The sequence below is a fragment of the Cupressus sempervirens genome, chromosome 1 (assembly GCF_028749045.1).
Source record: "Cupressus sempervirens isolate cs-2001-9-10 chromosome 1, ASM2874904v1, whole genome shotgun sequence".
In the NCBI taxonomy this organism is placed as follows: domain Eukaryota; kingdom Viridiplantae; phylum Streptophyta; class Pinopsida; order Cupressales; family Cupressaceae; genus Cupressus; species Cupressus sempervirens.
Genome location: NC_143118.1, coordinates 53,199,651 through 53,217,125, shown reverse-complemented (window position 1 = coordinate 53,217,125; position 17,475 = coordinate 53,199,651). Strand labels below are relative to the sequence as shown.

General features: G+C 32.0%; 1 protein-coding gene across 1 annotated transcript; it reads right to left on the bottom strand.

Annotated features, from left to right (window-relative positions):
- Positions 1-13,004: 13,004 nt before the first annotated feature.
- On the bottom strand, positions 13,005-13,989 carry LOC149576130 (non-specific lipid-transfer protein A-like). Its single transcript, XM_089796309.1, has 2 exons — positions 13,546-13,989; positions 13,005-13,288 (listed from the first exon to the last, which is right to left on the bottom strand). Exons 1-2 carry the CDS (start codon positions 13,911-13,913, stop codon positions 13,276-13,278), a joined length of 381 nt encoding a protein of 126 aa, XP_089652435.1. The 5' UTR covers positions 13,914-13,989; the 3' UTR covers positions 13,005-13,275.
- Positions 13,990-17,475: the final 3,486 nt, after the last annotated feature.

Sequence of the window (17,475 nt, the reverse complement as noted above, 5' to 3'; positions counted from 1 at the left end):
ACTAGCAAGAAGAATTTTGTTCATTAAATCAGTTTTAGGTACTATCCCTAACTATTTTATTGCTGTCCTTAAGATTCCACCCAAAGTACTAGTTACAATTCAAAAATTTATCAATGGTTTCCTCTACTCAGGTAACCTGGATGATTCTTGAAAGATTCCACTTGTCTCCTTGCAAGATATGTCACACAATCCTAATGTTGGAGGGGTAGGAATCCATGATCTTTCATTCAGAAATGAGGCATTTGGTGGGAAATTGATTTGGCACATGTATTCTAAGTCTCAGTCCACGTGGTGTAAAATTATGCAGCAAAAATATCTGGATAACAATGATCCTTCCAGAGTCTTAACGATTTCTAATCCTCCAAAAGGTTTGGTTGTTTGGGACTTTATGATAGCTTTGCACAAAATCATAGTTGACTATATTTCTTGGGAAATCCACAATGGACTTAGTATTAATTTTTGGAATGATTCCTGGAATGGTCTAACTCCCTTATCTAAAAGTGGGTTTTCTTTGAATATTATTCATGTTACGGAAACCCATTGGGGGACCCAATTGAATCAATATGTGGAATATGTTTCTAAATTCTCAAATAAAATAGTTTGGAAAGACCCAAGTAAGTTGCCTCTTTCTTTTCAAGAAATTAACCAATTTCAAAATGTTCTGAATTCAAGATCAGTCTACTTCTCTGATGTCCAAGATCAGATTTTTTGAGCCCCAGCTAAGGATGGTAAGTATTCAGTGAAAGAGGGATACACTATTCTACAACAAAATGATTTGAATAAACCTATGTCCAAAGCTTTTTCATTTTGTTAGAATTCAACAGTTCTACCTAAAGTAGGTTGTTTCGCATGGCTGGCATTAAAACACAGGATTTTAAGTAGTGATAGGTTGAATAGATTACAAATTGGTAAGCCTTTTAAATGTGTTCTTTGTAAGGAACAGGATGAAACCGTGGATCATTTTTTTGTCTCTTGTTCATTTTCTTATCAATGTTGGTGCTTTATTTTGAGCAAGCTTAAGTACTCTACCCCCTTGCCTAACAAGCTTTGGGATCTTTTTCAAGCCTGGCCAATTCTTTATCAAAAATCATTGTTTGTAAACCTATGGAAATGTGTTCCAGCTTTGGTAGTTTGGGCTATTTGGTGGGAAAGAAATAAGCGTATTTTTAGAAAACAATCCCTTCCATTAGAAGTTGTCTTAAATGGTATTGAAAGATCTATCTCAGAAGTGACTAATTCCAGTTTGAAAAGGATTAAATTTAATCTGATTGTGACTCATTGGGATTCACAACTTGTCTAGGAATGGAAATTATTATTTATTCCTAATGGGTGAAAAATTAGTACTTCACCAGTTCAAACCTTATTTAGGAAGAATAGTTGGAGACCTCCATCTTCTGGTTTTTGGAAGTTGAATTTTGATGGTGCTTCTAGAGGAAATCCTGGTCCTTCGGGTGTTGGGGTTTGTATTCGAGATTCTTTTGGTAAGGTTGTAGCAATCAGAGTATCTCCTCTACCTATTGACACAAACAATATTGCTGAGGCTCATGCTTTGTTGGCTAGGCTATTATTAGCTAAACAAGGTTGTCTTAATAGGTTACATATTGAAGGGGATTCTTCACTTATCATTGATGCTTGTATTCATACATGCATTATTTCCTGGAAACTAAAGTATGTTCTCAATCAAATTCGGAGACTCCTTGATGAATTTTGGGAAGTTTTCCTTTCACATACTTATCATGAAGCAAATAAAGTTGCAGATTTTTTATCAAATTTGGGATGTGATGGGGTTAATGTCTCTACTTTTCATTTTCTACCTTTTATTGAGCAACATAAGGTTTTAAAAAATCTTATTCATGACAACATGGCAGCATCTGATAGTAGTAATATTTGAGATTAGCAAGTTATCTTAAGATGCTGAGTATTTTTGTTTCATGTGGCGAGCTTCGCATCATCCTTCAAGAGTTGAGTTCCTTAGTATTTTTCATTGTGATTCGATCTCCGTCAAATTCTTTAACTGTGCTGAGTTCAGGCTTTAGGTGTCAAGTTCTTTAGTAGTACCGAGTATACAGGTTCCTTTCAAGTGCCGAGTTGGCATTTTGATAACTGGTGCCGAGTTCTTTTGTTGTGTCAAGTTCTTCATTAGTGCTGAGTATATAGGATCCTTTCAGGTGCCAATTTGGCATTTTGATAACTGGTGCTGAATTCTTTAGCTATGCCGAGTTCTTTAGGCTTTAGGTGCCGAGTTCTTTAGTAATGCCGAGTATTCAAGATCCTTTCAAGTGCTGAGTTGGCAATTTGATAACTGGTGTAGAGTTTTTTAGCTATGCCGAGTTCTTTAGGCTTCAAGTGTTGAGTTCTTCAGTAGTGCTAAGTATACAAGATCCTTTCAAGTGTCAAGTTGGCAATCTAATAACTATTGCAGAGTTCTTTAGCTATGTTGAGTTCCTTAGACTTCAGGCGCCAAGTAGTGTCGAGTATACAGGATCCTTTCAGGTGCTGAGTTGGCATGAAAGTAATTAGTGCCAAGAAACTGAGTCTTTAAGTCAAATGCCGAGTTTTTTTTAGTGTTTGATGCCGAGTTATGCTTATCAGATGCCAAGTTACCCTATTTTTAAGTTGGTGTTGTATGAAAAAATTAATGTCAAATTTTTTTATTCAGAGCATTTACACTGACATGTCCTCCAAAGTACAATTTGCAAGATCCAAATCTTTTATTATCTGATGATATTCAATTTTGATGTCATGTTGGTCGATTGCTTCATGTGAACAAATATGAATATTTAAGGAGTAATGTTTATAGTACTATTTACAGGTAGGATTAGGATGTCACTGGAGAGATTAAATGACAAGTTTCAATTTGATTATTTAATAAGTCTCTTTGCTTCATTTCTAAAAATATTTGCTAATGCTAAATTAGCCAAATTTAGTCTATTAGTTGAGATTGTGTTCGAATATGAATTCTAGGTGAGATATTGATTTGGCCTGTGCAACATGTCATATGCAGCATCATTTAGTCATGCCAAAAAAAATTTGAATTTTGCTACAACCGGCCTTAGATGAAGTTGTGCTTCCTAGGCTTATAAAAGATGAGGTGCTGAATCAAATGTTCACTATGAACTCACACAGAGTCAGTTCAGCCATTCGGTGCATCATTGGTGAGGAGCTTCTCTGTCCCTCAGCACTTTTGTTTTTATATCCCTCCTAGGCCATATCTATTTTCCTATCTAATGCCATGGATCTTCTTCAATCTCCAAAATTACTTCAAGGCTTGGCTCGTAAGGTAATTCTGCCACATTTCTTACTGGATTATAAATTGGAAATGGCCATGCAAAAATATGATTTATGGAATAGTATGACTTTAGTAGGTGGTCTGTTTTCACATTTTCAAATCTTGCAAAATCATGAATATTATATTGTTCTTGAGGTGATGAAGAATTCTATAGATAATTGTAATATCAATTATTTGAAACAATCTTTTCCTTCTGGTCCACGATTTTTGGGTGAGCAGGTGGTGGAAAGAATCTTGTCAGTTAGAATGGCCATGATTAATTTGCAGTCATATCCTAATGTTTCAACCCCCACTCAGAATGCATTGGCAGTAACTCCTCAACCATTGGAACAAAATTGTTGGGATTCAATTGGTGTGCCTAATTCAATTGGTGTGCCTAACTCTGATTTAGATTGGCTCGTACATAACTCAGTTTCATGATTTGGCTATGGAATTCTCTTTTTTTGGTCTCTAGCTCTTATGTTTGTGTTCTTTCAGTTTGGGCAGAATTGCAAAGCAATGGTTCATCTTGACAATTAACTCTTTTCAATTGGAGATATCTCTAATTTTGAAGCTCTAATTCTATTTTTTGTCAAACTTATTGTATATGTATTATGCAAAAGCTTAGAGTGGGTTATCTTAAGATGGGTGATAACCTTTTGTAATCATTTGTTTTTAATATATACATACATGTAAACTTTAGGAATGATGTTGGGTTTTCTTCACTGATTCTTTCCCAGTTGACTTCATTGAATCAGATTAATAAATATTACAGTGGCTTGCCACATTTGCTTTAAAAAAAAAATTAAAAACTAGCTACCAATTTTCACTCTTTTGAAGTGAGCCCTGTTAGAAGTCAACCCTGTTAAAGGTTACAAAACACACTGTTAGGTGTGACCCTATTAGAGGATTTAATCACCCTATTAAGAGTGGTCTTTCTAGAGGTCTTTAGAAAAATTCAATTGAACTATCACCTTGTTAGAGGATTTACAAAAATGGTTTCTAAACTAACTCTATTAAGAGATTTTGGAATCATTGCTACAATGGTTAGAAAGTAACAATGAATTGACCTGAATAAGATGCAACTGAATTTGCTCATTATAGGTCTCTAGTCTGCACCATTAGATCCTCCTTGATCAAATATAGCTTTGTTCCTCAATGATCTCTGATCATCCTTCAAAATTTTCTCTCACAATAATCAGTCCTCCTTCACATTCATATCATATCAAATCCATCATCATCACACTTAGAATTTTCAAGTTGACCTCTTATATATACCATGCAGATTATCAGGTCGGCTCATTCACAAGTTACATTTACCAGAAAACCATACATCAGTCAGCTACAAATATTATATTAAACAAATAATATTTATTTTCCAAAATAATGAAATCCTTCATTGGCCGACCCTACTCAGTAAACACTGCTCCATAAATAATTTCTTAAGGTAACCAACTCAACTCAATTAACACTGCATATTCTATGAAATTCTTTGGCTACTGAGTGAACTCGATAGGAACTAAATTTCCTTTGCTAACCATGAGAGCTTAGTAAGAACTATGTTTTGCCATATTTTCCTTTGATGATCGAGTGAGCTCGGTAACAATTGAATTTCCTTTGCTAACCTTGAAAGGTTGCTAACAACTATCTGCACAAGGCAAAGTCTAAGAACACTCGGTAGACACTGTAAACCTTCTTTGCTAACCTTTTGAGCTCAGTGGACTCTATCATTTGTCTTGCTGACCAACTGAGCTTGGTAGACTCTGAGTGATAATTGATATGATATTTGTGTAACATCAAAGACAACACAATTGAACAATTGTATCCAACAAAGAGAAACACGACAATGTAAGTCTTCTAAAAACTTGCCACATGTGTCCAGTGGCACCTGTCTTGACATATTTTCTAACTACAAATAGTTAGAGTGACATATTTGTCCCTACCATTCTCTAGGAGTTAGCTTAGTGGTAGATTAGGGGAATATATTAGGCACCACTATGTACAACATCTCAGAGTGTGCCTCTTGGATAATAATACTATGCATTGCAATTAAAGTTTAACATCTAACTTATTTTTTTATTTGTTTTCCCCTCATCTTCTCTAGCCTAGTATCGTTCACAGAAAACACCAAGATCCACATATAATATACAAGGTTGTATAGGGATGAGGGTACTTGGGGTACTTAGGGTATGGGTATGGGTATAGGTACGAGTACAACTATTTTTTATAATAGGAGATGGGGTTACTTGGGTATGTCAAACTTTATTTTTAATTATACTTTTATATTTATAGAAAACTTGAATTTATGAGTCATGACAATGATTTTTCAAATCAAGAACAGTGATAAAGTTTGCAAATGTAATGTATTGTTTACAATTTTAGATTTGTCATATATGTTTGCAATAATAATTTATGATAAATTTTTAGATGCATAACATTTAAGGCAGGCTTTAAACATGAACAAAAATATCATAAATCATATGACAATGAGATATTGCAAATGATAAATTTGTGTCTTTAACACTGATAAAGTTTATTACTAATCAATATTGTATCAAAAATTCAAACTAATTACGTATTGAATTAAGCTTGATAAACAAATAACAAAGAAGGAAAACTTTAAACATGAACAAGATCATAAATCATATGACGATGACATATTAGAAATGATAAACTTATGCTTAAGTAGTGATAAAGTTTATTGTTAATCAATGTTCTATCAAAGTTTTGAACTGATTAGGTATTGAATTAAGCTTGCTAAGCAATGAGCTGATACACAAACTAAAAACTAAAAAAAAAAATCTAAAATCTCAATCAAGGTCCTTAGCTATGATGCTCTCCATCGAGTACTTGGTACTTGGGTACATGGGTACGAGTACCAGGGGTGTGGGTACAAGTACCCATGCAACCTCATAATATATTATGATAACCAATAATGCCATACATGAACAAACATATAATATATTATTTTAACCAATAATGTCATACATGAAGGAACATATAATATATTATGATAACCAATAATGTCATACATGAACAAACATATAATATAAAATGATAACCAATAATGTCATAAGTCTAATAATTTCATGCATCAAATAAATGTCATACATCAAATATAAAATGTCATATATACATTAAATGTATATCGAATATGTCCACTAACATAAATCCAACATATATGTATGTTGATGCCTATACATGTATGTCTATCAACTATATCTTCTCCTTCTCACGAGGGGAAAGAAACAAATCTCTAGAGGTCTTCGGTCATCATGTGGAGGGAGATGGTGGCAATGATGAGGTCTTCCTCACACTCTCACTCATCCTCTTGTTGAGGCTCTTCTCTAAATCAAGCTAATACAAATAAAGTAGATATAAATCAATAATTATTATACATTTAAATCAAATATATGTACACACAAAATTAATTATTTTCTTACTACCATCATATAGTCACTCTGCAAGTCCACCTCAAAGGTCCATGGATGATCGGGTGTGACAAGACCCTACGACAATTGAATCAATATAATCACTTATAAATAACATTAGAAATTTCGATACTAACTATTATAAACAACAACTAAAACCAAGAAAATTCTTTCATACCTCAGTCAATGGTTGTGAACTAGCCATAGCTGCAACCACTCCACGATTGACAGACTACCAAAGATGAGGAGGAGTTTTAGATGTCAACAGTTGCATGTCATAAGATACATGTTAAATGTGACATGAAACATGAAACAAATATAATCAAATGAATTAAATTAACATGAAACAAATGTACCTCTACAAAGCTCATGTCACGTCTAGTCTTGGAGTCTATAGTGAATGTCGATGGTCCTGTAGAGAACTGATGCACATGCATGAATTTTTTTGTCAATCCTTCATATGATTACTTAATAAATATATGTATTCATTTAAATGATTAGATAAATATATACATCTAGACTCATCGACAAGATGAAAAATGGGGTGGGGGGATCGCTACTAGGGCCGCCAACACTCTGACCCTAAATTTTGAACAATGTCAATACATGCTAATTAATTATTTATTCACTATACATATGAAATGTGATCAAATTAGTTTATTATAATTGTAATTTACCTATGTGTCAATGCCAAATATCTCATTCAAGAACTGATCAGTCACTAGCCCATCATCTACACCATCTTCAGCATGGCTACCAAATGTGCATAAGGATCTACATGATGTGCACATGTGATCGCGATGTTCAAAAGACTCCTCCTCGATTAATGGACTTGTGCAATGAATGACGATCTATGTCAAAGCACTAATAGTCCCTAGAGTGATGGCCTCTACATGTTCCTTGACAATTGAAGGAATAGTCACATGCTCACCCTATGGCTTGACCACAGGTGCCCTAACTACATTAGGGTCACAACGTGCCCTCGGCCTCTCAAATGATGACCCCCCACCTCTACCCTGAGAGTCTAATATATCAAAATAATTGGGAATCTCCCCAAGGACAAACTCACAATACAATTTCCTTAAGAAATACATTGGGACCTCATGATTATTGCAAGGAGGGGCATCAAAAACCATTCACAATCTATCCCAAAAATTATTTCTAATACCATCGTGTATGCACCAATGGATGGGGAATTGTTTAGTACCCTCTCTAACAGTATCTTGTTCACTAGGCTTTCTAAATAATGCACAAATCCTACATTTTGGTATATCATTTTCCTTTTTTAAGATCTTGATATGATAATTTATTTGCATAATATCTTTTTTGTTCATCCCTCTTAACCCATCAAACATCTAACTAACCATTGACAGAAGCTATGTGGGCCTTAATGGACTCAAGGGAGGATGCCAATTGAGCTCTTATTGGATTGGTTTGTCCAAAAGCTTTCAACCTACCAATGAGTGCTTCTAATTCAGTTTTGCCTTTTTCTATTTCATTTAAAATGTTTTCTTGTGTGCTAGGAGGAGGTCTTGCAATTGGTTCAGGTTGTGAAATTTTTTATTCTTGTTATGGAGGGTTTTGGTTTTGACCTTCTTGGGGATTTTCCAGTTCATTATTCACATTTCCTAATAAGAAATCAATTGAAATCTAAATAAATAAATAAATTTAAATAAAATTTGGAAAAAAACCTTCAAATAAATATAAAAAACATATAAAATAATGCAAAAAGAAAGTTAGATAACATACACCATGCTCATGATCTCAAAATTCAATGGCAAGGAGGCATATTGGCAAGGTGGGTGGTGAAAATCTTGTATTCTCTCAATCTGCATACGCACTATGAGGAGGAAAAAATGGAAAATAGAGGAGAAATGAATGGGTTGTGGGTATGCAGCCCATTTATAATATTTTGGTTTTTTATATAGTTTGTACATGTTATGGCTCAAGTTACCCAAGCCATAGCACGTGCGCTATTGAAAATTAGAAAAAGAAAAAAATGTGTCACCTTTTTGGCACCACAACTTGGTGCACTTACCCTAACAGGGGGTTTCTCTTCAACAAAGGATGGTGAATGAATAGGAATACTTTATCCATAAAGGAATTCCTCATTCAATGCATCAAGGAACCAATTAGGAATAAAAACACTATAGGATTCATCTTGATCAAGCATGTCTTATCTCTCTTTAAGTTTAAGTTACATATTTTTATCTTCTTCAATCTCACTAGTATCAAGCTAATCAAAATGTTCTCTTAGCACATGTTTATATTACCTTATTCTTCCCTAGATGTCATTTCTTGATAATAATCTTGATTAGACATAGAATCCTCATCTTCTTTCATCTATACATATTCTAATGGATCATTTCTAATATTTTTATTGTGAGATGTTCTCTTATCAAGAAAATGATTTTCAAACTAGTCTTTTTTCTTAACTTCTTGCAATGTTTGAAGTAATGAAGGATCTATTTTGTCATGACCAAGGTGTACCTTACCATATAACCATTTCAAAAACTTAACCTAGTTAGGATCACTAGAAGGATGATTCTATTGAGTAACTAGTGTAGGTGTTGGACTACTTTTTAATCACCATTATCCAACCTTGATTCACACAAATCATACTTATGTACAAAGCCTTATTTATCTTTACATGTAGAACTTATTTCTGATAAAGATTCTTGTTTTTGAGAGACAATTTGATTATCTTTTCACTCCTCTTGATCAATATTTTTAAAATTTTGACGTAAAGATGGATGAATCTTTCCTAGATGAAGTTGCAATCTACCATAAAAACTCTTCAAGAAATCAACCTATATGGTTTCATCAGGAATCTAATTCTTTTAAAACAATAATATTCATGATCACTATCACTGTTTGTATCACTTCCAAATTTTCCTTTATACCACAACATTGGCTTGAACTTGAAATTTCAATAGAGTTTCCAACCTTCATTCCATGGAAGCTACCTTGAGATTACTAAGGAGTGTGAATTGGCCTTTTTGATCCCTAGTGGAAGTGTTAGAAATATGTTGATAATCATATTTTTCACTGCAATTTCTTCTTCACGAATGACCTTATTTTTCCTATGGGTAGTAACAACTATTATAATAATTGGATAGACTAAAATCGATCACTATCACATTATAATCTCCCTTTGTATTTGGGAGGGGAATCTCCCTCATATGATATGGGTATTTAGTATTTTGTGTACTTGAAACTAGAAAGTACATAAAAGATATAACATAAAACTAAGACAAGATAAACTAAAGAAGTCCAGTGATAGATGTACAAATACCAAATGATATTTCATAATGAATATTGTTTATAACAAGGGTATCTAAAAAAGAATGAAACAATAAAAAATAATAGATAGAAACCCTAATATTCAGAAAGATACACTTTCTATAAGATAGGGTTGTCGTTGCACCAAAATATAAAACTATTAATGTCTAATACAACCACTAGACTTATAGAACATAGAGGTAGTTAATCCATGCCAAGAATCATGAAGGGGAATGTTGGTAGTTAGTCCAATAATCCCCCCCCCCATCCCCTCAATGTTACCCGAGGATATTTAAATATGTGGCCAAGCTTTGATACCACTTGTTACAAGTTAGGGTTGTCATTGCACCAAAAGATTGACACAATAAAACCACTAGACTTATAGAGCCCATGAGTTAGTTAATCCATATCACGAATCCTAAAGGGGGATGTTGGGAGTCAGTCAAACAACACTGTCAAGTAGTACATTCACATCAAGAGAATAAGAAACAAATGTATTTCATTATATCAATTTCATAGATTAGAATTAATAAATGAATACACCATTACATTAAAGATTACCAACTCAAGATACAAGGAGTAATTAATAATAAATGATGAACACATTTGAGACATACTACTAAATGCATTTACATTATTTCTTTTAAAGATGCACAACTCCAAACATAGTTATGAAATTAGTGCATACTCTTAAATAAAATTCTACATAGTTCCCTCTATATTTGTAAAGTCTTGTTGATAACTAACTTTTTGGGTTAGTAATTATTCTTGTCTTAGTTTTATATTATATCGTTTATGTACTTTCTAGTTTAAAGTACACAAAATACTAAATATCCATATTACATGAGAGAGTTTCCCCTCTCAAATACAAAGGAAGATTATAATGTGATAGTGATCGATTGTCGTCTATCCCACTATTGGAATAATTGTCACTGCCCATAGGAGAAATAAGGTCATTCATAAAGAAGCAATTACAATAAAAAATCTGATTATCAACATATTTGTGTCAACTACATTAGGGATCAAAAAGGATAATGCACACTCCTTAGTAATCTCAAGGTAGCTTCCCTAGAATGAAGGTTGGAAACTCTATTGAAATTTCAAGTTCAAGGCAATAGTTTGGTATAAAGGAACTTTTGGAAGTGATACTAATAGTGATAGTGATGATGAAGATTATTTTTATAAAAAGAATCATATTCTTCATGAAACCATATAGGTTGATTTCTTGAAGAGTTTTTATGGTGGCTTGTGACTTGATTTTATTTAATGTGTAATTATTTTTCTATACCACATTCTACATGCACATAAATTTAAGAATTATCCATTTATATTTGACATGATTATTTATCCATCATGTTTTGGTACATACAACCAAACCATGTGTGCAACTCAAATTAAAACTTAGAATACAAAATAAGCTCACAATATTAACATGAACTTGATATCCATTCGTTAATTCAAGTATTTCAAGGGCTTTCTTACAAAATTCATCAACAAATGATGGTTATGGAATTATAATTGTAATGACATGTGATAGTAACATTCTTTGAATTCTTCTCATATTTCAACAATGCAACATGACAAGGAGGGATGTTGTGTTATAATGTAGGGCAATTATATTATAATGTATTTAATTGGATGGAGAAGACAATATTAGGCATACATACCTTTAGAAAAACACATCAAATTATTAAACATTGTAGATAATAAGTAAGCCTCCAATGGGATTAAGATTTACTTATATATAAAAGGAGGTGATTATCATTATAATGATATGTGTTGAGTAGGTTTTATGTTTTTTTTTTTAGAGATATAATGTTAAATGTCTTCTTTTATAAGGACTATTTCCTGATGTTATTCTATTTCAAGAATTTATTCTATTTTGAAATACTTTGGATATTAGGAAACTCTACCTTAAATACATTTAATTATTATTATTGTTTTTGTTGTTGTTGTATTATTATTATATATTTAGATTATACCACCATTAGAAGTAAGTAATGTTTCTTTTTAGTTTTACATTATTAAAAGATATTATTGACCATTTAGTTTTGTGCTTATTTAAAATGAATGTCAAATACTACTCATAGAAGTGAATTCCTATTTGTAAGTTTTGAGAAGAATTACATATTCATGGATAATTTGTAACTTATAATATACAAATATATACTTTCATTTTGAGTTCTTGTTGAACATAAATAATATATAATTTGAATTTTTTTTTACCTTTGTTTTATACATAGGTGATGCCCCTATTCCTATAATTAACACATACACAATGACATATTTCTATGTGTACATTGGTAAAAATACCCCGGGATCTACATTTAATACATTATTTTATATATTCATTGGCTTTAATTAAATTCACAATTGTCTATTTGACCCTTGATCTTTTAGATACAAATCAATTTAATGTGACTAAGTTGACCTTTCAACTAGTCCTTGTAGTTTGTTAGGAGAGCTTCTTATTATTTTTTAACATCTAGAATAACTAAAGAGTCTATTGAGGACATATTATAAGAATAGGATAATCCTATGACATTAATAACAACATGACATCAATATAGGAAAACTATATGTGATAGTTTTTTGTGTCTTGGGCTGTTATTTTAAAACTATTCTAATTGGTTATAGGATTTCAACATAGAAAGAATAATTGTATTACCTAATAAGCTCTCACAATTGTTGTCAACACTTCATCCATTTAATGTAGTTTTAAACTTTTTTTAAAAATGAATAAAGAATTTAATATATTTCCCATTGAATCTATAATTATAAATAGAATTTATATAATCATGAAAATTATTTTTAAAACGCTCTCCTAATAAACTTTAAGATAATCACATAAAATAACGGTCAAAAAATACATATAACAACATAGTGAACATCATATCTTATAATTAAATTTATTTATTTATTTATATATTATGTACATTTTTCAAAACATTAATTGTTATTCCTATCTCAAATATAGAAAGCGTTCAATCATTAACCTCATAGCAATTAATAATCTTTCATATGTATGTAAAGGGAGTTTTTATTCATTCACAAAATTCTAAAAATATTATTCAAGAAGTACCCATAAGCATTACATAGTTATCAAAACGATATAATCAGATGAGCTCCAAAATTTATTCAGCTAGGAGAATGAAAACGAGAACATAAAAGAGTTTCAAAGCCACTATCATTGCTCAGTACAATAATAACAGAAAGAAGTGATGCAACTTGATGTCTGAAGAAGTGGTGCTTTATTTCAAATGGAGATGCTACTCAAGCAAGTATTGGGTCTCATCAGACATGGATCCTGCAGCAAAAATAATATTTCAAAAGGTCAGTAAAAGGAAAGAGAACCCACATGTAAGATCATTCCAAAAAAAAAGTTCAAATAAAAACCCAAATTTGAATCCTTTTTATCAACAAATTTCTTTTACTGATTCCATGGAAGAATCCATTATCACAAAAGTAAAATAAAACAAGACCCACATTTGAAATCACGCTCCAAAATCCTTTTAAACAACAGATTCTATCACTATTTCCATGAGAGAATGAAAGAAAACTTACTTGGAGCAATTGATGTCCTTGGAGATTGTGAAGCTAAGATCAACACCACATGTGGGAGCAAGATTTTGGAGAGCCTGGTCATTGAGATGATAGTTAGTGGCCTCAGTCTTGAAACAATTGCACACTCTTTGTACGAGTGGAGTAGTTGTGGCATGTGCATATAAGTTGGTTACTCCTCTGCAACAAAGGCTGTTCATCTGAGGCACCGGGGCTCCATTGGTGAGATAGTTCAAACATGATGATATCTGCTGGATTGCCATTCCACACTCATCTCCTCCTGCTGCTCTCACTCTACTCACTCCCGCCACCATCATTATCATCACCATCACTGCAATAGTGATGCTCTTCTTCTCACCTCTTCCTGCCATTCTTTCTATTCCTCTTCCTCCTAAATCTCAGACTTGTAATTCAATGATTCCTGATTGAGAGAATATATGCAATGGTGATTTCCATGAGGAAGTAACACCCTATTTATAGAGAGGCAGGAGGAGGAGATGGAGTTTTCTAAGTTGTGTGAACATTGCCGTTTGTTTGTTATCTGCCAATTTTGCATGATTATGTCATATAGAATGATATTGGTATGAATATAAACGTCCATCTTGTTCTTGCCCTTAATTTCACCCAACTTGTACACGTGCCAACTCATTACGTCCACTAGAATTAGGGTTTAACAAATAGAGGAATCCAATTTATAGTATATAGCTTTTTAAAGTTTTTTCAAAGCTTTATTATTATGCTTAAAAAGGAATGTACTCGTTGAAAGCTGATATATCAGAAGCAATATCATCCCATTCGGACATAATGCTGCAGAAGATAAATTAATCACATCATTTTGTTTTGAGGTCGAAGTTTGAAGTCTGTTTTCAGGTACAAACTGAGGTTTGGCCAAACCTTTTTTATGCTTTGGACATATTTTTAAAACGATCCAACAATGTTACACATACTTTTTTTCAATAATGAGAGTATATTACTTTGTCTAGTAAACAAAATTCATGAGAACAAAGTGGCAGCCAGCAAACATAAATTTCTTTTCAAAACATATAAGGGAGTATCAATAACGTAAAATGCCATGAATGTGTTTTTATCATAAGCAAAATAAACTCGTGGGACTCAAGTGGAAATGATATTTAATTGAAATGATTCAGAGCCTAACATTGAGGGGAAACATTGTCTTTAGAGAAATTTAAGATATAGTCAGATAGTTACAATTACAAGTAAAAGAATGTGAAGAAAATATTTTTGGAGGACATTGTTTCATTTTAAAAATATATTTTATTCAATGGTGGAAAAAATCATAAAGCACTATATATGAGTGAACCTGAGAGTACAAGAAGAATGGTAATCACCATGATATAAGTATTACAAAATACTTTATCATAAAATATTATTCAACAAAAAGACAAATTAAAAGTTACAATTAATTGTACTGATAAATTAAAAAATAACAATATGTTCATAGTGAATTGTTATGTCTTTTCACATCTAGAATAGTGAGCCAATTTTTGCTATAGTTATCCCCCCAAATATGTGGATTCTTTCAGGTATAAGAAGGAAACCAAGGCGAAAGAAAGAAGAGGAAGGAAGAATTATCATGAGTAAAATTTTAAAAAGATTTATGTAAAGTATTTGTTTCCTTTTGATATTGTGCAATTAATAAATTATAGTAAAAGATAACTCAACGAAGATACATGAAGTCAAATAATTACCAATGAAAAGATAAAAGATTGAAGGCACCCATCACCTCAAAGAATGAATTTTTAAAACAATTACATTCATATATGTTTCATTTTCAATTGTAAAATTAAGAGTAGGGTTTAGATTAATTACAATTTATCTAAAACCTTGAGACTAGTTTGAAATAAATCATAAGGAGAGTTGGAAGTGTTACACTAAAAGGAATCCTTCATATTTTCATAATCTATTGTTAATGATTCTAGGAGATAAGATACATGTATGTCAACTTTAGTCTAGGAAATTCAAAAGTGCATGGTGATTGTATTGGTCAAAGTCAATTATTCTACTTGATCATAGAAATTGACATATTCTTAAGCTTTGGCGAGCATGTCATTTTGGGAACTAACAAAAGGATGATGTGAAATTTGAGTCTTAAGCTAAGAAAGGGGCATTAGGAAATGGAAAATTACACAAGGTGCAAATATGCCACATTATAGCAATATTTTTAAAAATAAGTTGAAGATAAATAAACTTGGGCCATGCAAAATCTTGAAGAATCATGATTCAAATGCTTATGAGGTAGAGTTTTCAAGTGGACTTAATATTTCACTTGTGTTTATTTTGATAGAGAATCATGAGGGAGGCATTGAAGGAAAATTAATAAAACATAGAAAATAATGAATAAGTCCAACACTATCCAAGAGTTGTTAACCATTTGTTGATATGTAAAATTAAACTAAGAAAGTCCATAATAGTAGACTAAAGAATAAAAAGGAGTTAGCATGGATACACAAATTCTACAACAACTTAAAAAATCATTTTTACTAATAATACAATATTATTATAATAGTGAAATTTTCTTCTACTTATTCTATTTCTCATTTAGTTGTGTATCCATTTTATGGGAATATCTTAATATATGTGTATACTAATAACTAACATAATATTATTAAAAAAATTAGTTTCATTTCCTTAACCTTTTGCCTCTCCATACACTATCCTATCTTCACCTTATTCATACACATATTATAATTGTCCATATATCCTATATACTCATTAGCCACCATTGTTGTTGACCATTTTCCTATACGTAGGGCTATTTATATGGTCAAGAGGTGGGTTAAATGTTTTGTGAACTCATTCCTCTAATTTAGATAGGTTTTCCTTTTCCAAAATTGGAAAGTTAAAATTGACAATTGGCTCTTGTCATCTCCTTACCTTGTAGCTAAGTATATGCTTCTTTAAATTTAGTCTTCTATGCTAGCTAACCTTTATTATATTTAATTGCATTTATTTAAAAATATCTTCTTTATAAAACACCATCCCCATTCTAGATAATTAATGGAGTCAATAAAACATTTAAAGAATCATTTTAAGCCCTTGCTTCTTATCTTTGAATCTTTTGCACAATTTTAGTGGTTGACCTAGGATAACTTATATCCTTGTGATGCAATGATAACCATTCCAAAGTAATTTTTTTATAATTATTAGACCTATGAATAGAAAAAGGAGTAGATAATATAAATAATAATAAATTTTTGTGACTATTATATGAAGTTTGTGAGGTAGGTAAGGAAGTAGGTGGAACACTCACATGTAGAGGAAGACTTATTATCTAGGAGGATTGGATGGTAGAATAGAAGTAGTCACAATAGGAGGAACATGCGTAAGAATGCTAGATGTAGGTGTCAAATAGGTAAAGAGGGTCCAACACTAGTGACAGTTGGAACCATTCCTATATTAGAGGTGTCTTGAGCTGAAGGTTTAACATGAGAGTGGATAAGGTTAGTAAGATCATGCAAAAGACTAACACCATGTTCATCATTATGGATCACTTTCTTAAGAGCATAAAAACTAGAAATAGTATCAGTATTATGATTCTCTTGAATAAGTAGGCATCTTATCAATCTCAATAGTAAGCTTATGAATTTTTTTAGGAGGAACTCTTAAAGTCTCATGTTCATCATGAGATTATTGGGAAGAGTTATTCTCCATGGAAGGATCAGGATCATGGGAAACCATAGGGTCACTAATGTTTCTAAAGAGAGGAGAAGAATATTTTGGATCAAAGGAAGACATGAGTATACTACGTTTCCTAATGGGAATACTATAGATAGGGCTTGAGGTAATGAAGCTCATACACCAAGAAAGGAAAAAGAAAGATCACACAAAGAAAATGTAACCTGGAGGTATGAACTAAACCACAAAGAATACAATGAAAAGGTAATAATAGATAGGTTGAACAAGATATAAAAT

Bases quoted from the DNA above. Each gene is read 5' to 3' on its own strand.
- LOC149576130 (XM_089796309.1), bottom strand. From the start codon at position 13,913: ATGGCAGGAAGAGGTGAGAAGAAGAGCATCACTATTGCAGTGATGGTG.